Source organism: Macaca mulatta, chromosome 9 (assembly GCF_049350105.2).
Source record: "Macaca mulatta isolate MMU2019108-1 chromosome 9, T2T-MMU8v2.0, whole genome shotgun sequence".
In the NCBI taxonomy this organism is placed as follows: Eukaryota; Metazoa; Chordata; class Mammalia; order Primates; family Cercopithecidae; genus Macaca; species Macaca mulatta.
The window spans coordinates 126,461,225-126,486,718 of NC_133414.1; the positions used below are offsets into that span (position 1 = coordinate 126,461,225).

The following is a 25,494-nucleotide window of genomic DNA, read 5'->3' on the forward strand; positions in this document are numbered from 1 at the left end:
CCGGCTAACTTTTATATTTTTAGCAGAGATGGGGTTTCATCATGTTGACCAGGCTGGTCTCAAACCCCTGACCTTAAGTGACTGCCCGCCTTGGCTTCCCAAATTGTTGGGATCACGGGCGCCAGCCACCACACCCGGCCCCCAGCATCTTTCTGAATCATGAAACTCCATGGGCTGCAAGAGTATCCCTTCCAGCTTCCCCAGGGCGAGGACACAAGGGTCCCCAGAGCCCAGTCCTGTGTGGCTTGGACTCTACAATCTGTTTATATAGACCCTGGAGTTCATGTAACTTGATTTCAATCCAGGCTTTAGGACCTCATAGATTTAACCTTGGGTATGTGACAGGCTCTCTGAGCCTTGCTTTCCTTCTTTATAAAATAATACTAGGGTTGTTTTGAAAATTCAATGAGACAAAACGTGACTGTTTCCACAGGGCCTGGCCCATGTTAAATACAAGGAGGCCATTGTTATCACTGTCTGGGGCCCCTCCACAGTCCCAGGGTCTGCAGGTTGAGCAGTGAGGGCAGTTAATGTGACAGGAGTCGAACTACTAGACTGTTGTCCTGCAAGCTGAGACGAAGAGGATTGACCCTGACAGGGCATCACAGAGGGTTGGCTGAGACCAGGCCACAGCCTGGGTCCAGCAGCAGATCTGGTCCTGTACCAACAGAGCTGACACGAGGCACAGGGCAGACTCAGAACAGCCTTCAGCCCTCCTCTGGCACATGGCACCCCCTACAAAGGAAGGAATCAAAGAATTTGGTCATTTCGTAAGCAAACCTGACACTGTACTGGGCCGACAGATGCACTGCCGAAGGGAGTCAGGTCGCACACCTCTGCCCTAGCAGACAATGGGCGCGTCACTGGTAACTGCTAGCATATGGTCCTCCCTCTTTGCAGTCCCAGCCTGGTGCGGTATCTTTGCTGTCTCAGCCTGTCCTGGTCCCCCTGGCCAGCCAGCAGCCTGAGAAAAGGCTGAGACAGTGACAGACTGCCCGTGATCCACTAACAACAGGCTCCCTAGGGTCCACAGGGAAAGGGTCCTCTCGCCGCCACAGCAGTAAGGTCTCCCCAGTGGGCCCTAGGCCTCACAGTCTGATCTGGCTGGGCCTCCAGCTCCAGCCTCCAAGAAGCTCCATTCCCATCAGGCGGGTCCCATCTGGAGAAAAGCTCTGGGCACCCAAGATCTGGCCCCCCCAGGTCAGGATTCCCGAGAGTCGAACAGGACAAAGGGAGGAGTGAACTCTTCTGCAGGAGCTCCCCAGGGGTCATCACAACAGGGCCTGTCCCTGGGGGCCTCCTGTCCTGTCCAGGGTGGAGCCAGGCAGTGTTTTCTGAGTGTCTCCTAAGCTTCTTTGAGAAGAAAAATAGCTCAGAGGAGTTTGAGCTACTCAGGTGTGCAAAATGTATCAAGCCCAGAGACAGGAGTATGGGGCTTCGGGCACCGTTTTCTCCTCTCCCCATTCCCATTCCTGGGGGCAACTGTTTAAAGGCATTTTATTCCTCACTAGCTGCCTCATCCATTATCTTCAGGTTCCTGGAATTTATGCTACAAAGAACAATGTTTAGCTGATGGATAGCTTACGGTATTTTAATGTAAAATATTGGTAAACAACTTAAAAACTCTTCTTTTTCCTTTGAAAACCCACTTGTAACTGCTGCCAATAGGAACATGGATTCAAGGTAACTTGAATCTGTGCTCCTGGACTGCAGCCCTCAAATTTGGTCAGAATAAACTCTCTACTTATATTTATTTTGCCTCCATTTTTTGCCTGTAGGTTGACACTGCAAACTCTGAAAATGGCTCACTATGCAGAGACAGTGCAGGGCAGGAATGGAGTACGATCCCCAGAACTAGGCTTGAATCCTGACACTAGGACATCCTCGCCGTGTGACTCCGACCAACTCACTTGACCTCTCTGGACCTGGCATAAGATGGGGAGAGCAGAAATATCTGTCACATGGGGTTGCTGTAAGGATCGAAGTGTGCCTATCACTATTCAATATTCAGTACACATTAGTTTTTACTAACCTAAAAAATAAAATGTAAAAATAAGAAAGGGAGAAAGGTGTTATATATGTGTTTGGTGGAAGATAAACCAATGCACTCCGGGGGTGGGTGCAGAGGAGACCACAGGATGGAGTCCCAGCTCTCAAGGATGCTGGGTTAAATGATGAGTCATGTGATTAAACAGACACAATGACCTATTATCAGAGCTTCAAGGAGACAGATCATCTCACAGGGTTAAGGAGAAAGGACTATTATTTTAATTATTATCATTATGATGGTGAAGACTGTGAATTCTATATATATATATTTTGAGGCAGAGTCTCGCTGTGTTGCCCAGGCTGGAGTACAGTGGTGTGATCTCAGCTCACTGCAACTTTCAGCTCCTGGGTTCAAGTGATTCTCCTGCCTCAGCCTCCTGAGTAGCTGGGATTACAGTCGCGTGCCACCATGCCTGGCTAACTTTTGTATTTTTTGTAGAGACGGGGTTTCACCATGTTGGCCAGGCTGGTCTCAAACTCCCGACCTCAGGTGATCTGCCCGCCTTGACCTCTCAAAGTGCTGGGATTACAGGAAGAATGTGAATATTAAATGAAGATCCAGAAGAGATTTAACATCAAAACCTGAAAAACTTAGACTGTTTGGAGGAAGGGACTGTGTGAGCGAGTCAGGCGTGGCAGGATTGACCAGACCAGAGGTCCAAAGGGCCGCAAATCTTTTCAGGAAAGGGCCAAAAAGTAAATGTTTTAGGGATTTGTAGGCCACTCAGAACCTCTGTCTTATCTCAGCTATTCAACTCTACTGCTTGCTGTAGCTCAGAAGTCCACAGACTAATACAACTAAATAAGCTTGGCTGCGTTCTAATAAAACACTATTGACTAAAGGATGTTGCAGATCAGATTTGGCCAGTGAGCTCCAGTTTGCCAAGCCCTGGCTTAGACTAGACACAAGAGCTGATGAGGGATGGCTCAGAGGACCCAAGGCGTCCTCCCAGCTCTAACCACCCTGCCCCAGAGTACACTGCAGAAGGCTCCCAGGTGGGGGTGAGTGGACAGGCCAGGCCCAGCCTCCCAGGCTAGCCATGGCAACGTCCTTTTAGGGATTAAGTGGCTTCCCCCACAGAGCAGCTCATATAACAGCAGACCAGCGCGTGGCCAGGCCTCAGAGGGATGATGGGGTGGAGATGGCCATGCTAGCCAGACCATCAACCATGGCCAACAAACATCTGTTTCTCCTGCAAGGACCACGGCACCTGGCTGTGTAGACAGCAGCCTGGAGAGGCCACAGCTCCGTGAGTCACTGTCCACACCCACGAGGTCACTCCAAACCCCTGGCTGCCCCTTCTATCGCTGGACAGACCTGCTCTCTACTGAGTCTGTAGGGGTTGGAGTGAGGACATCTGGGCTCGTGGCCGACACGCATCCCGAGCCTGTGACCGAGGCATGATCCTGGCCCAGCCATAGGCCCTGAGGACCCCAGGCGGACATCCAGGTGCTGCAGAAGGGGCCGGTGAGTCCAGGGCCAGGCAGCTGTGCAGGGCCCAGCCCTCAGGTGGAGAGGCCTCCCTGACACCTTGAAGTTCTGGGATCAGGGAAGGAAGGCACGGGTTTGCTGTCTGAGGAAGAGAGGCCACAGGGCACTCCACGCTCAGGGCTCCAGCCTCAGCTGGACAGTGACTCAGGCAGCTGTGGCCTCTCCAGGCTGCTGTCTACACAGCCAGGTGCTGTGGTCCTTGCAGCAGAAACAGATGTTTGTTGGCCACAGTTGATGGTCTGGCTAGCATGGCCATGGGGTTCCGGCGGCCACGGCCTCTCCCTGCTCTGGTTCTCCTCCTCCTTCAGAGCCACAGACACGGCTCTGCCCTGACGCTGCTCCTCTGGGGGCCCTGGACTAAGAGTGATGGCTGCTTCAGCCTGATTCAACCTGAGGAGGCCTGACGGAGTGAGGACATGTGCTCGTGTGTGTGGGCAAGGACAGGGAGAGTGCCTGGTGGACACCACCTACATCCCCGCACCACATCTGGAACCCCCTGGGGTAGTTGGGTGCCTTGCACAAGACCAGGAGGGACCTAGTCAGGGGACTCGCGGTCCACGCCCATCTCTGGTCCTTCACAGCAAAGTCCACAAAGTGGGAGGGAGCTGCCTTTTCCTGTCAACTCAGCTGGCTTTGCTAGAAGTCTCCCTGGGGCCTGGAAGCTGTCCACAGGCAGTTACCACTTGGCTGAAAGGCCACCTTGGGATCGGGCCATTCCTGAGTACTGATATTTTCCCCAACTGCAGCACTAGTTGCAGTTGTCCTTTCAAACAGGACACAAGCCCTAATCACAGACGACAATCCAAGAAGTCTACTCTAGAGGGAACCACGTGCCCCTCTCCACACTCAGTGTCCGAGGCACAGGGCACTGGCCGAGGAGCAGAAGCCAGCACCAGAATCCCAGGGCCCACAGGGACTCACCATGGCCCAGTTAACTTACAGCTATAGCCAGGCCCCAGACCCTGGGCCCCTCAGTCCATGCTGTTTGTAAAACACAATCTCTCGAACACTCACACAGTACTCGGTGCTCGTGAATCTCTGCCCCTACCCACCAGCTGAGGACCCACCCGCAGCTGTCCCTGGTGGGGCAGATGATGGCACTTCCACTAGCAAAGCCCAAGGTACCTTGGTCAGAATCAGACGCTGGATTTAGGATAGAAAAGTTCCAGCCGTGGCTCAGAACAGCCACCTTTCCACTCCCACCAGCCAGCAAGCAATGCCTGGGCCACACCAGAAAACCTCTGGTTAAAGCCGTCAGCATACGGATGGGACAGCAGAGGCGCTGTGCTGTTCCCCCAAGTATCGGGACTGAAAGTGAGGGGAGCCTGGTGCTGGAGGGACACAGCTTGAGCCCTTGCTCTGCTACAGACAGGAGCAAATGTCAGGGAGGCCCAGGCTGGGGGAGGAATTGGGAACAACAACAACAAAAACCTGCATTTAAATCCTGGCCTAGTACCTCCCAACTGTGGGACCTTGGCCAGTGGTTTTTAACTCTGAGTCTGTTTCTTCATATGAAAAACAGTGACGAAAATACGTATTCCTTGCTGGGTGGTGGGCGGATGGTGTGTGTGCATGGGATGGGGTTGAGGCTCAGGGTGCAACAGTGACTGGCACTGTCAGCATCACAGGGACACCAGGGACTCAGGTTCAGTCTTGACATCAAGCCTCACTCAGCCTGAGATGAGGAGTCCCCACCAGCTGTCACCCAGCTCAAGGGACAGCATGCAGTGGGACACTGTCCCCGGTTCTCTGGAACTGCCCACCCATCACACATGGTGGAGTCAGATCCTCAGCTGTGGCCCCTGCCCCCCAGGAAGGCACAAATGAAGGGGCCGGTCCAGAGCCATTCTGGGGCTGGGATCCCCTCCACGGAAACATGTGCCCACAGATCAGGTGATGGTCACTTGGCGGGAGCTTAGCTTCCTGCTGGCGCTGACCCCAGACCCCCTGGCTACCCATATAAACCCTTCTAAGCTGAGACCCCAGTCCTGCCCCAGGATCCCTCCCCAGCCATGCCCTACAGGGGAAAGAACATGGGTTCAAATGCTGACTCTGTTACTTACAGGCTGTGTGACATTAGGTTTCCTCACCCTTAAAATATAAATACTACCACTTATCTCACTGAATACTAGCACAGTATGCCACACAGTGGTGAGGGGCTGCCAGCCTTAGCCCATTGAATAAGCCCATCTGATGAGACAGATGTGAGCACTTCTTCCATATAAACCAGGAAACAGAGGGTTAGAGACTTCAAATAACTTGCTCAAGGCCAAAGAGCTAGTGGCATGCAGAACTGGGATTTGAACCCACATCCATATGATTTTACAACTCCATCCATCCAAATTAATGGATATTTATGTATGGCCTACCTCTGTCCATGTCTGCAGATACTGGACACAAAATAGTAAACGAGACACAAGGTCCCTGTCCTCAGGAGCTGACATCAGGAAAGGAGACAGTAAACAAGACTGTTCCAGTAGCACAAGCCATGGAGCAGGTAACTGGGTGGTGGGTAGATAGCAACCTGGGTGCAGATGGGGGAGGGATGCCTTACTTAGCCAAGGCAGCAGAAGTCTCTTTTTTTTTTTTTTTTTTTTTGAGACCGAGTCTCGTTCTGTCGCCCAGGCTGGAGTGCAGTGGCACGATCTCGGCTCACTGCAAGCTCTGCCTCCCAGGTTCACACCATTCTCCTGCCTCAGCCTCCCGAGTAGCTGGGACTACAGGCGCCTGCCACCACGCCCGGCTAATTTTTTGTATTTTTAGTAGAGATGGGGTTTCACTGTGTTAGCCAAGATGGTCTCGATCTCCCGACCTCGTGATCCGCCCACCTCAGCCTCCCAAAGTGCTGGGATTACAGGCTTGAGCCACCGCGCCCAGCCAAAGTCTCTCTTAAGAACTGCGGAGAGATGAGAAGTTAGTAGGGGCCCAGGTGGTGCAAAATCCCTAAAGCAGGCCTGACCACAGTGACAGAATCCAGGGGCAGAAGGGAGGCCAGTGAAGACTCTGTATGAGGAGGCCGGACAATGAAGCTGAGCCAGATCATAGGCCCTGAGGCCATGCTAAGAAATGGGATTTTGTTTTTTCTATGTTTAATAAGAACTATTGGTAAGGTTCAAGCAGGAAGTGCAGTATGATATGATTTATGAATTTTTACTTTTCCTTTGCTTTTTAACTCCAGAACAACATAGGGGAATGATTTATTTATTTATTTATTCACTTATTTTATATCTTAGAGATGGGGTCTTGCTGTGTTGTCCAGGTTGGCCTATAGTGGCTATTCACAGGTGTGATCACAGTGCACTGCAGCCTCCAGTTCCTGGCCTCATGCAATCCTCCTGCCTCAGCCTCCTGAGTAGCTGGGACTACACGCATGCACCACTATACCTGGCTCTTGCAAATTTTTTAAAGGTCACTGTGGCCTAGGCTGATGACCACAGCTGTTCATGGCCCTGTTCACATGATACTAGATAAAGAGCCTGAGTAGCGTCAGGTGGCACTCAATCAAATTTCCCCAGACCCATCACCCTCAGCATCCGGAGTACCGCGGCCCCAAGCAAATCCCCTGTAGGCAGGTTTACTTTTGCTGTCCCTACCCGTGCCTTGTCCCCATCCCTGAACACAGCAGTTGCTCAGAAAATGCCAGACACTGAGTGAGCTGACACCTGTGAGGACAACTGGACGTTCAAGGGGCTCACATCAGGGAAATCAGGGGTCCTGGACTGACACTTACCATCTTGGGTGGTGGGAGGTCTGGAAGGCTCTTCTGAGGGGCCGAGGAGTGCTGGCTGGGCTCCCCATTGGGCAGCAGGCCCTGCTCCTCAGGCACTGCGGGCAGCAAAAGGAGAAGGCTTCGGTGAGGGGTGAGCAGCCTCACACAGGGTCTCCTTCCTCAGGAATGCCCGGTCACATGCACCATTCCTGGTCACATGCACATGCACCTCTTTTTGAGGTGTTTATTATCCAGGCAGGCGGTTTCTGGAGCTGAAGTTGTTTTTCCTCCAAGAATAGGGTACAGGAGTGCCCCAGCCATGTGCCTGGTGTTTCTGGCAGCCTCTGTACCTGCTCCCCTACCCACCCCACGTCAAAAAAATGGTCTAGCCACAGAGCTTCGGCCAGCAGAGGAGCTGCCTGGCGGCCACTATATTGAGCCACTCTCAGCATGGACCCTGTGATTATGGCTCTTTCCTCCCACAGTATACCCGGAAGGCAAGCGACCCCCACCAGAGTGGCCAACCTCATCTGGATGAGTTCTGCCATGTCTCAGGCTTGGTGAGGGGCAGGAAGTGAAGGAACCACACTGGGGAAGTGAGGCCACCAACCCTCGGTGCACTTGTAAGGAAAGGTGCCAAAGACACTTCTGAGCCTGTCCATTTCAGCCAGCCCTGGGACAGACAGTCTCAGGCAGTCCCGACCTCGGGGATTTGGTGGCTGATGTCTCAGAGACAAGCCTTTGACGGGACTGAGTGCTTTGCAATGCCGTGTTCCCACCCCTCTCTAAGCCTTTGTGTTTGAGTCACAGGCTTGGGAGTTAGGAGATGGTGCTTCTTAGCCTGCCTCTTCTGCAACTAGGCAGCTCTGCATACCTCTGGGCCTCCCTGAGGTCTTGCCAGGCCCCTCCCTGGAGGTTTTAAGGGAAAAGCAGAGAGCAGAACAGAGCAGAAGAGGGAGGCACCATGGAAGACAACATATGTCCTTTCCATGGGAGACAAAACGTTCCACCAAAGACAGCACCTTTGAACATCATCTGTGACTATTAAGGCAGTTGCTGACACCACCATTTATTTCTCTCTCCTCTTCCTCAAAACAGACTTCTATCAAAAGACATAAAGGCAGAACCGTGGGATCAGCACCACACACAGCTGCTTTCTTCGAACATCTGAATTATGACTTCCTGTTCCTAGGATGATGCTGGGAACAGCCAAAAAGTTTTAGGGCCAGATTCCTTATCCAATGGGCAAGGAGGGGGTGGCCTGTTGAAACATCCCAAAATACATCAACCCAAAATACCACCAACCAAAATGTGGCTTCCAAAAATAACTCCGCCAGGCGGGTCTGTGTGCCGGCTGGGAGGAAGAAGAGGTGGGACAGAACCAGCGTGGACCTTCCCTCATCCCGGGAGTGGCCATCCCGTCAGTGATCCCAGCCTCATACCTTTGCCTTGAGACTCTGCATTCTGTTGCTGGTTGATGGTCACTTTGTTCATATAAATGTACTCCTCATCAGAGCCTGCAGAAGGAAGGAGACACGGGCTTTGTGTGACTTCATGAAGAGAAAGGGCCTCCAGCCAGAAACCCTGTTACCCCAGAGCCGTTTTCATCTGCCTGGGTTCCAGTAAAAGCACACGGCATTTTCAGTGGATTGAAAGAATAGTCTAACATGGAAAGAGCTGACAGATTTGCAAAAGAGAAATGACAAGTTGCTGACTGCTGGTTTTCTAGCCTGGCCGAGGGGGCGGGGGCAGGTAAGATACAGAAGGATAACTTAAGGAATAAAAATCCTGTGCTTTGGGAGGCCGAGGCAGGTGGATCACTTGAGGTCAGGAGTTGGAGACCAGCCTGGCCAACGTGGTGAAACCCTGTCTCTACTAAAAATACAAAAGTTAGCCAGGCATGGTGGCGTGCCTATAATCGTAACTACTCAGGAGACTAAGGCAGGAGAATCACTTGAACTTGGGAGGCAGAGTTTGCAGTGAGCCGAGATCACACCACTGCACTCCAGCCTGGGGCAACAGAGTGAGACTCAGTCTTTAAAAAAAAAAAAAAAAAAGAAAGAAAGAAATCTTAAGTTCAAGATCTGCCTTGTATCCCACCAAGTAGAGAGGTCTCTGGGCTTCCTAGCATTTCATTTAAATTGTAAAATATTTCCTGTCATTCTCACCCTAGTCTAAATTACTTGAATGGGCTAATCCGAGTGTGTGTAGATAAGCCAGGTCACACTGAGGACCTGGAAGTTTAGCTCAGAGGCCTCTAGGTAGGGGGCCATTGGACGGGTGAAGGGGGACCTGAATAGCCAAATCACGTGAGTTTTGAGTTTAAAGGGGTGAGTATCCTGAGAATAAGAACTGAAGAGCCACCAGCCACCTGCTCTACCCTATGGATTATACCCTGCAGTGGCACAACCCATGCCCTCCTTCAAAACCACTTCTGTGCAGGCTAAGTCACCTTTCCCACGCCTGTCTGGGCAGAGAAAAGCTGGCCTCCTAACTCTTGCTCCACTTCCAATCCCCCAAGGACCCTTTCTTCAGAAGTCTTCAGAGGAAACTCGTCCTAGGGTTTCTCTTTGTCAAAATCCTCTTGAATTTCTTCTGCAGCCTTAATTTGCATTTCCTAGAAACTTGTGGCTGATAAATTCCAGTGGTTGGAGACTGCGTTACTGAGCCAAAGGACCCAATTCTAACCTCTGGCGAAGGAAGCAGTTCAGCGTCACTCTGTTCCACGGCCACAGACCACCCAAACTCCAGCCAACAGGCCTGCAAAAGCAGGGCCCCAAGAGCCAAGAGGAACAGGATGGGCTGGATACAGCCTCAGTGAACGGCACCTGGGGTTGTCATCTTGGTGCCTTGCCCTGCCAGGACCAGTCAGCAATGTCACCCCTGTGCCAGGGACTGCAGCAGTTTATGGTGGGAGCTATGAGGTACGAATGGAGTGAACCGAAACTCACAGACTCCCACCCACTGAGACTCAAAGGGGGCTGGGTCAGTCCCTTCTCCAGAACATGGCAGAGGGGAAAAGTGCCCTGCAGGGAGAGGCAGGAGAGGGCGTCTCAACCAAAGCTTTGCCATAATGGCAGAATTCTGGGTAAAGCACCTAACCCTTGTGCCTCCGTTTTCTTGTCTGCATAGTATGGAAAACAATCATGATGAAATACTGCCTGTTTTAACCAAACTCTTCAGTTTTCAAGAGTACAAAACTCAGATACTAGGGGGTTTGGAAAGGTAAGGTAACCTTACAACTAAGACGAAAAATGACAGCTTAAAACATGGGACGTGACTGAAAGGCTCAACAACAGGAAAATGGTAACAAACCATGGCACATCAACATATACAACAGCAAGTCATGTTTAAAAACTAAATAGATTACTGAAGAGTGTATAATTGGCATGGCCATTTTAGAGATGATTTTGGAGGATATGTTTTTGTGTTCATATTCTTTGACCCAGCATTTCTACTGCCAGAAACTTATCCTACAAATAAACTCTAGCCTTTAAAGAAAACTGTATTTAAGGACATTCACTACAATATTGCATGAATTTTTTTAAAAAAAGAATACAAAATATGGCCAGGCACGGTGGCTCACACCTGTAATCCCAGCACTTTGGGAGGCCAAGGCGGGCAGATCATGAGGTCAGGAGATCGAGACCATCCTGGCTAACATGGTAAAACCCTGTCTCTACTAAAAATACAAAAAATTAGCCTGACTTGGTGGTGGGTGCCTGTAGTCCCAGCTACTCAGGAGGCTGAGGCAGGAGAATGGCATGAACCCAGGAGGCGGAGCTTGCAGTGAGCTGAGATAGTGCCACTGCACTCCAGCCTGGGCGACAGAGTGAGACTCTGTCTCAAAAAAAAAAAAAAAAAAAAAACAACGTAAATGTCTACCAATAGGTTAAACATTAGGATTCACCCAGCATTGAACTCTACCCAATCATGAAAACTAGCAAGGTAGCTCTGTGTCTGTTTACAAAGATATTCAAGACCTAGAGTTTGATTATAAGATCATGTTTCAGAATAGCAAAAAAAGAAAAAGTATATGAATTGTCAACACATGGAAATGTGTGCATGCAGCAATTCTAAATATAAAAATAATGTAAAGCAGAAAACAGAGGAAAACCACAAAATATTCAGATAATGCTGATAAAGATCAGAAAAGGAACTGGAAGAACATAAATAGTGTTCAGTGTTCGTTTTATTTTTTTATATCATTAAGTTCACACACCTATACAAAAAAATAAAAGACAAGATGTTATTGTTTTAAATGTTAGATTCTGAGCAGGTGCTTTCTCTCTAAGATGACGATTTGTAAGTTGCAGAGAAAACTCACACTGGCCACTTCATGAGGGTGCATCGGCCCACCTCGGGTGCGCTGCAGGCTGAGGCTGACTTAGTTTTGATTCCTAGAGGGTTGCAAATCTAGGACTATCCAGGTTGGGAAGTAAGAGGCTCCCAAGACCTTCTGTAATTGTGGGAAAAATACAGTAAACCTGGCCTTAGTCAGCGAGGTCGCTGACAGGGAGGCCAGACTGCTCAGTCCTGTCTGGGAGGCAGCAGCCTTGGGCTGGAGAACTTTCTATCGTTCACTCAACTATCTGAAGAAGTGCATTCAGCATCAGCACTGTGCTAAGTGTTGGGGATACAGCAGAAAACAGATGTTACCTCTGCCTTTGTGAACTCCACAGTCTGGCAGGAGAGACATACCTGAATCTGATCGTTACACAGTGGGTGGGAAATGACTATGGCCTGAAGGTGTTGGGAAGATGAGCTCAAAGTGCTTGGAGGTCTGCAGAGGATAGTCCTTCCCAGAGAACTGGTGTAGGGTGGGGAGGAGGAACATGAACCTCTTTGCTACCACTGGATACAGAGCATTTGAAGTGCCTTTGATCAGAGGGGCAGCCACTGAAACGTCCTTGGAACTTCTGAGGGTGGGAGTAGGAGTGTGAGGCAGGAGCAAGGGCTGGTATGGTAGGGACACAGCTCTCACTGATGAAGGCTGGAACAGACCACAGGGAGCCAAGCCCTCAATAAACAGATCTTAGTCTATGCCTGGACCTCTCCATCCAAACAAAAAGCAAAGAGGGTAGAAAAAATTGTTACACTGAGGAAAAAAAAAAAAAACACAAAGATCAGAAAACTCAAAAGAGACAATTCCCTTTGCGAAGTATAAATGCACACATACACATCCTGCCCAAAATGTGTGGAAGTCCTAGCAGCTCAGCCTGTGTGGACCACAGCTATCTTGAGATGATCACCTTGCCTCCATCTACAAGTCTCAACAGGCTGAGCTAATTTTTGGGTAGAGGTGGGTCTGGGAGGGCAAGGGAAAGAATGCTGTAATTTCAGGTGTGGTATGTCTGTTTAAGATTCTGTCCTGTGCGACACAACAGTTACTGAAGCGCAATGGAGCAGGGGGAGACAAGGTTAGGTCCACCTGTCCAGGCCCAAGCCCTGGCTCTGCCCTCACAGCCGTGTGCCCTCAGGAAAGTGACTTTCAGAGGCTTGGTTTCCTTGCCGGTAAAATGGGAATAAGGTTTGGGATAAGGAATGAATGATATCATCCATGTCATTTACTACATTAAGTACAGAGACACAGAAAGTACACAGTAAATGTTGGCTGCTATTGTACCCAATCTGCGGTCTAAGGGCTACAAAGAGGGCCGGAAGGGAAGTTCTGTTAAACAGTGGCTATTAACAAGTGGGCTTCGCTTCTGAGAATACAGGCCCCAGGCCTCAGTGTGGCTGTGCATGGGTGGCACTCTGGAGGTGATTCACCTTGGGGAACCCATGACCAGTTCTCAGCAGCTTCCCACCCCCTACGAGCTGCGGAGTCCAAGGAGAAGGGGAAGGCCTGACTTTATAAGAGTTGATCAAGGGCAGAACAAAAAGGTCATCCTACAGGAAGCCACATCACAGGTTAATTCAAAAAAGAGACCACATATAGGAGGCGCTGCCAGAGTGGTTAGCACGGGTCAGACTTATCACAAACAGGTGGTTTCCGTTCCCAGCAGAAGCGTTTTTTTATCATTGTGCGTTCAAGGTGGAGCATATCGAAGTGGTGTGGGGAGTGTGCTTTTTAGAGGATTCCACTGATAAATCCTTCATGGAGTGAACCATCCCCCTCTAACTTTCCCGCTTTGTAATGTGGATTTCCCATCTGCGTTCCCACAGTGGGCTGCTTTGATGTGCCGCTGACCAGCACTCGTGGCGGCAGGCAGGCAGGCAGGCGGACGCTCCCTACAAAGCCTTCAGGAGCATGGGAAGCTGCAAAGGCTGAAGGAAAACACCTCTGATGAGAGGCTAAGGCAGATGATTCCTCCAGAAGAGAAGGCAGATGGGCATATAGCAACATGCCTCGGCTTTACGACTGCTTATTCAGAGAATAGAAACTAGTTCCACAGGGAACAGGGAAGGGGAAAGTCCTCGAAATGTAGTCTGGCAGATTCAGGTTGGACACAAGGAAGCATTTCTGGACTGTGATGGCCGGGGCAGGTGGAGACTTCCCTTCCCTGGCAGGACTTGGCCTGTTCCCGCTGGGAGGCAGATGGATTACATGCCCTCACACGGTCCCTGACTGTCCCCAAACAGCATTTCCAGTTCTTAAACATCTGACATAAAAATCAACTCAACTGTTACGACTTCACAAAAAGGGTTTTCCTTTTTTAAAGGAATCTGAATTTGCTAGAAATAAAACCATATGTCCCCAAGAAGACTTTTTCAAGAATGTTCCTAGCCGCCTCATTCGTAATAGTTCAAATCTGTGACCAACCCAAATGGCCATCAGTTAAGTGAAAGGATAAACAGACTGTGATATATTCACAGAATGGAATACTACTCAGCGATAAAAGGAACAAACTACAGACACACTCAACAGCATGGATGAATGAATCTCCAGAGAAGCCAGACATACAGTACACATCATATGAATCCAGTTATACAGAACTCCAGCACAGGCAACAGTAATCAGCACCATGGTTGCTTGTGTTCGGCGGCTGGGAATGGCCAAGACAGAACTTTCTGGATAATGGAAATGTTCTATATCTTGTTCTGGGTGATGAGGAGACAGGGGTATACAATTATCAAAACTCACTGAATTGATTATTTCACATATGTGCACTTTATAGGTAAATGATCTCAATTTTAAAAAGACAGAAAAATTATGGATTCAGGGTTCTGTAATTTACAAAGTCTTCCAACTATGTTTTCCCTTGGGTTGTGTAATACAGGGCAGGTTAAACTCTCCAGGTCTCAGTTTTCCCCTCTATAACAATAGCACCAGCCTCACAGGGATGTCTTAAAGATGAAATGGGTTATTACATATACTCATGAGACTGTTCAGTAAGCCCTAGCTATTATTATAGTTCATTATTGCATCTCTACTTTCAACCAGCAGGGAAGAGTGCTTTGAAAATACTTCATTTAAAACCTCACTCATAGGCTGCTGTGTCAAGTGGCCAGAGATTTCTAGGGCTCCAGCCCAAGTCGGGTCAGTCCTGCACCATCGTATATTAAATTGGTATATTAAATCCTAGCACCCAGTATGCCTCGGAATATGATTGCATTTGGAGATAGGTCTTCAAAGAGGTAGCTAAGTTAAAATAAGATAATTAGGGTGGCCCTAATCCACTATGACTGATATCCTTATAAAGAGAGGAGATTAAGGCCAGGCACAGTGGCTTGCGCCTGTAATCCCAGCACTTTGGGAGGCCGAGGTGGGTGGATCACCTGAGGTCAGGAGTTTGAGACCAGCCTGGCCAACATAGTGAAACCCTGTCTCTACTAAAAATACAAATTAGCTGGGCGTGGTGGCGGGCGCCTGTAATCCCAGCTACTCTGGAGGCTGAGGCAGGAGAATCGTTTGAACCTGGGAGGTGGAGATTGCAGTGGACTGAGATCATGCCACTGCACTCCAGCCTGGGCAAGAGAGTAAGACCTTGTCTCAAAGAAAGAGAGAGAGGAGATTAGGGCTGGGTGCAGTGGCTCACACAGTACTTTGAGGGGCCCAGGCAGGGTGGCTGGCTTGAGCCCAGGAGCTGGAGACCAGCCTGGGCAATGTGGTGAAATTCCATCTCTACAAAAAACAAATACAAGAAAAAAAAAGATAGCTGGGCATGGTGGCATGCACCTGTAGACCCAGCTACTTGGGAGCCCAGGAGTTTGAGGCTACAGTGAACCATGATCGCACCACTGCACTCCAGACTGGGTGACAGAGCGAGCTTCTGCTTCAAAAAAGTTAATTAAATAAGAAGAGGTGATTGGGACACAGACACAGAGGAAAACCCATGTGAGAACACAGGGAGAAGACAGCCATCAGCACGCCAGGGAGAGAGGCCTCAGAAGGGACCAAACCTGTTGATATCTTGATGTTAGACTTCTGGCCTCCAGAAGCGTGAGAAAAGAAGTGTCGCTTATAGCACCCAGCCTGTGGTCCTTAGCTATGGCAGCCCGCACTGACTCACAGCCATCTCTATTTGCGTGGTGGCCTCTGCACCGCCCGGGGCCCACACTCACTGCTGCTTTTGGTGTAAAGCCGGAGGAGCTCCGCCAGGCAGCTCTTCTTCACCAGGGCTGTGCTGCTCAGGTTCTCCTGGTCAAGAATCTTGAGGAAGTCATCCAACTCCGTCAGCAGCTGTTCCAGGGCTAGGGACAGGAAACAGAAGAAACTCACAGTGGCTGCCCTCTCTCCAAAGGCCCAGCTCAGATACACCTCGAACCCTCTGGTCCCAAGAGGAAGGGTTTGGTGTGAGGTCTGGCAGCGTGTGGGGCGACTGGGCAGAAGATGGGATTCTCAGCTCCAGGGCCACAGGGAGAGAGAACCAGGCCCTTGGCTTGGAGAGAAACAGCCTCCGCTGAAGCCTCAGGCTTACCAGGTGCTGAAAGAGTGACCATGGCCTCGTCGGCCGACTTTCTATCTCCTCCACTGCAAACGTCTGCACTCACAGCGTGCTTGTGAAAACTAAGACTGTACTACCTCCAAAGTGCTCTGAGGGCCGCTGAGCTCTGCTCTCAGAGCTGTGGCTAGAATGAGGGTTCCTCCCATCCGGATCCTCTCTGGGGGCTTCCGGCCCATTTACTTCTTAGGTCTTTTAGGTCAAATGCTTTGTCAAGTTCCTTCCAGTTCTGAAGTTCTATGGTTCTCAGCCTCGTCTTGGCTGCATGACTTTAAAGTACGAATCTCTTCACGGGTTGTCCATGATTAAAAGCCACACCTGGGCCGGGCGCGGTGGCTCACACCTGTAATCCCAGCACTTTGGGAGGCCGAGGCGGGTGGGTCACAAGGTCAGGAGATCGAGACCATCCTGGCCAACATGGTGAAATCCCATCTCTACTAAAAATACAAAAATTAGCTGGGCTTGGTGGCGTGCGCCTGTGTTCCCAGCTATTCAGGAGGCTAGGGCAAGAGAATCACTTGAACCCGGGAGGCGGAGATTGCAGTGAACTGAGACCACACCACTGCACTCCAGCCTGGCAACAGAGCAAGACTCCAGATCAAAAAAGAAGAAAAAAAAAAAGCCACACCTGGTTCCTCAGAAGCCCTACCTGGCCTCCAAAGCCCTGCAGACTGCAGCAGCCTCACCCGTGGTCACTGTCATACTCCACAGCCCGGACACTGCACCCCTCTTTCCTTCCCTGGCCTTCATACATCATGGTCTTCCCCTCTGCTAAATCACACTTGTCCCTCTGTTACCAGTGTTAGTTATCCGTACGGATCTGAAGCAACCTCAATTCTTGCCTCCTCAGAAGAAAGAATTTGAGGGGCATAAGGCAGGAGGGGAAACAGACAAGTTTCAGAGCAGAAGTGAAAGTTTATTAAAAGCTTTAGAACAGTAAGGAAAGGAAAAGAAGCAAAGTCCAACTTGGAAGACGGCTACATAGGCGACCTGAGAAACCAAGTGTGAGGCTTGACCGCTTTACCTGGGGTTTTCTACGCTGGCATACTTCCGGGACCTCGCCTTACTTCTCCTACTCCTGAGATCTTATTGGGAAGCTGCTGATTGGTTTCAGGTGTTTTCTATGAGGAGCCTGCCTTTCCCTGGCACTGGCTGTGACCAATCATTCCTTTAGAGAAACAGTTAACAACTGCCTGACCATCACCTGGTGGTCATCCAGCACTCCTAGTGTGTGGGGCGGGGTGGGGAGCCCTCTCCTTCCCGGCTCAAACCTAACGAGCTACCCGCTGTAACACCTCAGGTCTTGGTCTGGATAACATTCCTCCTGAGACACCTTCTCTGGACCTCTTTTTTTTTTTTGAGACGGAGTCTCGCTCTGTGGCCCAGGCTGAGTGCAGTGGCGCAATCTCGGCTCACTGCAAGCTCCGCTTCCCGGGTTCACGCTATTCTCCTGCCTCAGCCTCCCGAGTAGCTGGGACTACAGGCGCCCGCCACCTCACCCGGCTAGTTTTTTTTTTTTGTATTTTTTAGTAGAGACGGGGTTTCACCGTGTTAGCCAGGATGGTCTCGATCTCCTGACCTCGTGATCTGCCCGTCTCGGCCTCCCAAAGTGCTGGGATTACAGGCTTGAGCCACCGCGCCCGGCCCTCTGGACCTCTTTAACAGATAATCCCATGTTACCAGCACTGGCCTCTGTGATGGACTAAATATTGGGCCCCCAATGATGTCCATGACCTAACCCCCCGCATCTGTGAACATGCTACTTGACATGGCAAAGGGACTTCACAGATGTGATTTAATCAAGGAGATTATCCTGGTTTGTGCAGGCGATCACAGTGTAATCACAGGGGCCCTTATAAGGGGGAGGTAGGAGGGTAAGAGTCAGGGAGATAAGATGCTACCATGTTGACTTTGGGGATAGAGGAAGGGACCATGAGCCAAAGAACACAGGTAGCTTCTGGAATCTGGAAAAGGTGAAGAAGTAGATTCTTTCCTAGAGCCTCCAGGAGGAATACAGCCCTGTGGCCCCTATTCTCAGATTAGATCTGAGATTCTGATCTCCAGAACTGTAAATGAATGAGTTCGTGTTGCTTTATGTCACTAAGTTTGGTAATTTGTTACTGCAGCAATAAGAAACTGAGATACCCTCTCAAAGGTCTGACTGCATCATGGCGTAGCTGTCTGTGTCACCATTTAGATGCAAGCTCCAAGGACAGGCTTTGTGTGGAGCTCATGTTTCCAGGGCTCAGCACAATGTCCAATAAACATTTGTTGACTAAATGAGTAAATGAAAGGAAAGCAAATCTATCCACTTACTTTGTACATGAAAGAATTCTGTGGCCTGGATTAAGAGCAAAGAGAAGTCCACTAAAAATCTAGGTATCTGGCAGGTCCTATCTAGCTAAAATATTGGAACAGACGGGATTTTTAAAAGCATCTCCTCCACTTCTCTAGCTTACATGACACAGTCGCAACACTGAGAACCCAAACAATTCTTCCTCCAAATGGTTTCCATGAAACCAACTCCTAGAGTTTACCGCATGAACGAGCTGTTCTGAAACCTGGACCCCAGCAACCTGCCCACCATCTAGAACCCTTGGCACCTCCTGCTTTCGTTGTGATCACTCTGCTCCAGACCAGCATGAGCTCCCCGTCTGCACGAGCAGCCCTTCATTTGTGTCAGTCTAGGGGCGAGTCAGTGGTTAAGGAGAAACAGGCACTTTGTGGGAAGCCTGCACTCATTTGCTCACCTCACCCCGCCGCCCCGTTTTCTCCCTGGCATTGCTGGTCAATCCCACCATGACACTAAGCAGATTTACAAATAACCAGCAAGAAGGGAGGGAGGCAGCTGGCACTGGGCACACCACAGTGCAGGGCAGAGACTAAGCTCTTCCAGGTAGTCAAGTGTTTGCCCAAAGAGCATTGGTCACAGGAGCTTCTCAGCAGACAGAGAAGCATCGGCAGGATCAGTTACCATGGGCATCACCCAGCAAAAGTTGCCCTGTTGACCTTAACCTTAACCAGTAGGGCACCCACCATCTGACCCAGGGGAGCTTCTCTGCTGGAGCTGGGGACCTCAGCCCCGTGCCCTGCTGTGACCAGACTTGCTCACCAAGGGCCAAGAGCCACACTGCCAGCATCACCGCACCCTCATCTAAGGCAATGGTGCTGCTGGGCCTGGATGACTGAGCCGAACCAGAGAAGAACGGGAGACAACACCAAGGTGGGGAAACTGAACTAAACAAGGAAATGAAAGGAGCACGATGACGGCAAAATTTCAACTCTCGCCTGAGATAAAGTCAGGAGGGACCATAATCCAGCTTTATAAATGTGAGCACTGATGGTCTGCAAACAAACATTTCCTACTGTGAAATCCACGAGCATTGATTCAGCATCTACCAGGCTGGCCCACAGAAGCATTTAATAGAAAGAATAAAGCATGTTCTCCCAACTAAAAGGCCTTAGCTTGTGTTGCGTTTTGTTTCTAACACTATTCATGAGTTTCCTGTCGGCTGCAGGAACTCAAAAGCAGTGAGTTTAAAGAAGCCAAACCAGGGAAAATAAATTGAGGACAACGACAGTGAGCCTTGAACTCAGCTTCAGGGCACAAGGGAAAGTGAAAGGGCCTTGTAAGGCAATTGGGGTCTCAAGCTGCATTTTTCCTGAATTCTGAACTTCTCAAGGCTGTCCCTCCACTGCCGCTTCAGGGAAAAAAAAACAAAAACAAAAACAAAAAACCGTAAAAACTGTAAGTATGTTTTCACTTCCGCATCCTTGGCTATTCCCAAAAGCCGCCCAATTCCTGGAAAATAGCCTTTGTTTCTATTCCACAAGAGCCAATATGTACCAAGCCAAATAGTAGAAAGAGCTGGGCCTGGCCCTGGGGAGACAAAGGTGACCCCAAGCGGTCCTCAGCCCTTCCAGAGGCCTAGTGAACCCAGGGTGAAAAGAGAACTAATCCAGGGATGTCTACAAGGACCAGCAATGCAATAAGGAAAGTGGGGCAAACTCTGCGTTTATCAGGGAAAGGAATTGTAGCTCGTCATTGAGGAATGCATAGGAGCTCACTGGAAAGGGGCAGAGGCATTTTAAGAAATAGGGATGGCTGCGTGCAGTGGCTCATGTTTGTAATCCCAGCACTTTGGGAGGCCAAGGTGGGTGGACCACCTGAGGTCAGGAGTTCGAGACCAGCCTGGCCAACCTGGCAAAACCCTGTCTCTACCAAAAATATAAAAACTAGCCGGGGGTAGTAGTGTGCACCTGTAATCCCAGCTACTCGGGAGGCTGAGGCAGGAGAATCGCTTGAACCTGAGAGACGGAGGTTGCAGTGAGCCGAGATCACACCACTGCACTCCAGCCTGGGCAACAGAGTAAGACTCCTTCTTAAAGAAAAGAAAAGAAAAAGAAAAAGGGATGAGATGCTCAGAAAACTTGAGCCCTGAAAGTACATGTGTGTCTGGGAAACCAGCCAGTGTCTCTGGGTATCAGGGGAACATGGAGCATGGAGGTGGGTGGGGGTGGGCCTCAAAGGGGAGAAGGTGGGCTCTGAGGCCAGAACTGTGGACTGGGGGTGACGCAGACGAAGAGGGCTTCATCCTTCTGCTCAGGAGTTGGTGCCTTATTCTGCAGGGCCATGCAAGGCTGTTCTTTAAGCAGACTAGAGAGAATAATCCTGAAGCTGTGGGGAGGACGGATGGGAGAGGACTGGCAGTGGAGGCAGGAAGGCCAGTTAGATAGACTCATTAGTGCATATGGAATGATGAGGGTGTGAGCTAATCATGGCAGCTGGGCACCATGCCATTAGCTTTGCCCCTACCCCCCCCAAATTCTCACAACCACCCTGCAAGTGCACAGCTGTAGGAATGGGCTAAGGAGGCTGAATGACAACCTGATTTGGCCACATCCCTGATAAGTAGTGGCATGGGGGATCATATCCAAGCATGTCCAAGTTCAAAGCACTTGTGTCTGCCATCCATCCATTGGCTGTAGTCATTCCCAGGGAGCCAGGAAAGTATATTTGAGTCATGGCTCCTGCCCTTCAGTCCTTCATACACCACAAGGCAAAGGGTGTAGGGATGAAGAGAAAGAGTGGACTGGAGACACGAGATAGGGAGAACCCACAGGACCTGCCGATGTAGGCACTGGAGGGTAGAGATGCGAAAAACCATCAGACACCGTAGTGAACCAGGCAGCGGGTGGGCCAGCCAGATGTGCTGGGGAGAGCAGCTCTTGGTGCTGTCTGCTGAGGACCATGTTGATACCCTCCTTTTCTTCTAGGCTGTGGCAGGTGAAGGGGAAGCCCCAGGGTTGAAGGAGCGCAGGCCCGGGGATGAGAGAGAGTCAGAAGGGAAGCATGTTCCTTCCCTTCCTCTCTGGATCCATCATTGTTCCAGGTCCAGCCAAGCCCCTTCTCCATAAAGCCACCGTGACCAGCGGCACTCAGCTGTCTTGCTGGCATCTGCCTCCCTAGGTTGTGGACTGTCAAAACCAGTTGCGCACAGTCGTCTGGGTGTGTGTCTATCTCTGGGGCTAGGCAGAAGCTCTTTCCGGTCAGGGGTCAAGTTTTATAGATTTGGGTGTCCGACAAGGTGCTAAGCACACTGGAGGCTATCAGCGACTGTCCTCCAGACACACCCTTTCCGGGTCCAGCCACAGGCTTGAGGAAATAACAATCAACAAAGGCAAGGCCCCAGTGTGCCAACCTCAGTGACATTTATCAACCCCCAGGGCTGGGAGGGGTGGGCATCCCTTAGAGGAATGTGGCTATCACCCTGAGGCCCTGGAACTCGCTCACCACATTTCCTTTCTCCCCCACCATCCCCCACACTTTCATTTCGGTCTCTTCCTCGTCCTCCCGTGGAGGGAGGGAGAAATAAATGTGTTGTTCATTCTGGAAACTGTAGGCCCTTGTGCGGGCTTTCCATCCCAGCTCTGTTAAAGTTCAGGGTTGTCTGCTTAGGGTCAATAAGATTCTTGTTCGGGACTTCCAAGGCCCACGCAGGGCTGGGCGGTTCAACTGCTCGATTCATTGCGCTTGGCCTTGGTGAAGCTCTTCCTCCAGATGACCTCCTCCCCCAGCTTTTCTCATTTTGAGGCTGTCTTGCTTTTTGGTCACTAAGTTCCCAACCATAAACGTCTTCCCAACATGCCGAAAAAGCCACTCTTCACGGTTTCCCTGCTGTTTTATGCACACATTTTTATTTATTCAGCTGCGTTTGCTGAAGACCTGAGATGGAGCATGATTTTCCTTCCCAACGTCAAACTGAGCAGACCTTTATGTAGAAAGACATGCACCCCTCTGCCCCGACAGTTCCCAAGATCAAGCCACTGAGTGTATTATCCTCACGAGCCCAACTGCTGGGGAGCAGTCAGAGTTACGAGCCTTGTGAAGCTTTCTGCGAGAAGCAACAGCATCCTGTAGATGCCAGGGAGAGTGGAAAACGTCGAAGATCTTCCTCCTGATCAGAGAGAGCTCTCAAGTTCCCAAGATGAGCTTCTGGAAAAATATACTCCTCACGCCACCTAACAAGGGTGACCTCAGAGCAAATGCCCTTTTTCTTCAAAAATGCAAAACACTGACTCAGCCTTTACCATGTATCTACTGTATGTCTGCCCTGTTCATAGAAAGCAGGATTTTTTTCTTATTTTTATTTTACTTTACCTTTTTATTTGAAACAAGGTGTCGCTCTGTCATTCAGGCTGGAGTGCAGTGGTGCAGTCATGACTCACTGCAGCCTTGACTTCCTGGGTTCAAGTGATTTTCCTGCCTCAGCCCCCCAATGAGTAGCTGGGACTATAGGCATGCACCACCACACCCTGCTAATTTTTAAATTTTTTGTAGAGACAGAGTCGTGCTATGTGGCCTAGGCTGGTCTTGAGCTCCTGACCTCAGAGGATCCTCCTGCCTCAGCCTCCTAAAAAGCTGGGATGGCAGGTGTGAGCCACCGCACCCAGCCTTTTTTGTGTGTGTGTGTGATGATAAAATACAGATAACATAAAATTTATTACTTTAACCATCCTAAAGTTTACAATTCAGTGGTGTTAAGATTCCCAATGTCGTGCAACCATTATCACTATCTAGTTCCAGAACTTTTTTTATTACCTCAAAGGAGAGCTCATTAGGCAGTGACTTCCCTATTTCCCCCTATGCTCAGATGCTGGCAACCACATATCTGCTTTTGGTCCAGTGGGTTTGTCTATTCTGGGTATTTCATACACATTTTGCATCTGGCTTCTTTCCCTTAGCGTGATGTTTTCAAGGTTCATCCATGTTGTTGTAGGTATGGCTACTTCCTTCCTCCTTAAGACTGAATACAATTCCATCATATGGATATACTACATTCTACTTACCCATTCCTTGTTGATAAGGCAATGGATTTTTTAAACAAAAACTTTTTTATTGGGATATAATTTAAATACAGTAAACTCTCCTGTTTTTACTGTGCAATTCTATTTGTTTTGACAAATACCCTCAGCTGTGTTAATCACGACTGCCACAGTGAAGGCACAGAGCCTTCCCATTACCCGAAAAAAGTTTCTTTGTGCCCTTTATAGGCAGCCCCCTCCCTACTCCCAGAGCAGGCGTGGGAGCACCGATAGCTTTTGGAGTCTGACTTCTTTTACTTAACATCAGGCATACGAGATTCATCCAGGTTGCAAGGCATGAGAAGTCCACTCCTTTTTCTTGTTACATAGCATTCCATTGTGTAGATGTAGGAAGAATCTTTATAGCCCCGCTGCTGGGCATTTCTGCACAGAACAGCAGTTCCTGCTTTCCCACACCAGACTGCCATGCTCTCGAAGGCACCTTACTGCTGACTTTACAAGGCATGCCCTGCTTTAAGTTCACGTAATTGTGTGGCCACTCAGAGACATGCATACACAAGGTGAAGCAGTGATTCTCAGCCCGGGCTGCACACTGGAATCACTGGGGGAACTTACAAGAATCCTGATGCCTGGGTGTACCCCCAGAGATTCTGCTGTCATTGCTCTGGGTGTGACCTGGGGCAGGACTTTTCGGTCTTCCCAGGTGAGTCTAATGCACAGCCAAGGTCAAGAACTACCTAAAGTTGTGACGACTTGCTTTATGAAGTCTTTTACCTTATCAAATTATGCGTAAAGTTCCTTAAAACGCAAACTTTCATAGTGCTCCTATATGACCATTCTGATCTACATGTAGAACTTTCTAGGCTCATGCCTGTTATAGAAAGTCAGATACACTTGAAAATGTGTTTTCTCCTAAAGTCCTTTTCCTTCTGGACAGTAAGAGTGCAGAAGGCCAGGCTGGGGCTGGGTGCGGTGGCTCACGCCTGTAACCCCAGCAGTTTGGGAGGCCAAGGTGGATGGATCACTTGAGGTCAAGGGTTCAAGACCAGCCTAGCCAACATGGCAAAACCCCACCTCTACTAAAAATACAAAAATAAGCTGGGCATGATGACACACACCTGTAATCCTTGCTACTTAGGAGGCTAAGGCATAAGAATCACTTGAACCCAGGAGGCAGAGGTTGCAGTGAGCCAAGATTGTGCCATTGCACTCCACTCCAGCAGGGGCAACAAGAGCGAAACTCAGTCTCAGAAAAAAAAAAAAAAAAGAAAAGGAAAAGAAAGAAAAAAGAAGGCTGAGCCAGGTATGGTGGCATGCACCTGTAGTTCCAGCTACCCTGGAGGTGGGAGGATTGCTTGAGCCCAGGAGTTCAAATCCAGCCTGGGCAACACAATGAGAACCTGTCTCTTGAAAAAAAAAAAAAAAAAAAAAAAAAAAAAACCCTGAGTGTAGAAGGCAAGGGTCAAGATGTCTCAAGACAGCTATATGTTTACATATCACTGTACTCAGTTTTTTGTCCTGCTTAAGCTCTTATCACTGAAAATCAGCACCCAAAGCAGACCGTAGTCATTTCTGCCTGCTTGAAACCCAGTAAACCGAGCCAGGAATGTAAATAACTTTCTCCAGTGTAAATACTCAAGAAGTTTTTCTTTCTCTCCATCTCCAAGAAATGGCGAGGGGGCGGGGAGGCTTGCTTCACTTGCTAGCACTGTGAATGCTCTGCTCCCGCCAAGCCCGACCGACAAGGGTCATCTTGCCATCATTTGTGCAAGATCTGCTTTTTCTCACCTATCTTTGAGTCTCATCACTGAAAACACTTTCGCCAGGAACAGCCCACCCTCCGCATTCCCAGATGAGCCGCTGAAGCTGAGATGGGACAGATGCTGGGCCGTGGCTTGCAACACTGGAAGAACAACGCAAGTTCCTCACTCTGCCGCGAGTTCCTCACTGCCAACCCCTCCGATGAACAAAGCTCCCTAAGAGCAGAATTCCAACCCCAGCTTAGCAGCCAGCTGGAACCAGAGCCTCTC

The 25,494-nt window shown here is 49.8% G+C and overlaps 1 protein-coding gene across 27 annotated transcripts in view; it reads right to left on the reverse strand.

The window, feature by feature from the left end:
• Nucleotides 1–25,494, reverse strand: part of AFAP1L2 (actin filament associated protein 1 like 2) — a 108,004-nt gene that overhangs the window by 29,294 nt on the left and 53,216 nt on the right. For 16 of the 27 annotated variants that reach the window (XM_077945035.1, XM_077945027.1, XM_077945026.1 and 13 more), the window contains 3 exon segments: nt 15,759–15,887; nt 8,693–8,767; nt 7,272–7,366 (listed from right to left, as the gene is read on the reverse strand). In XM_077945035.1, coding sequence (XP_077801161.1) covers nt 7,272–7,366; nt 8,693–8,767; nt 15,759–15,887 — 299 coding nt within the window. 27 annotated transcript variants of the gene reach the window in all.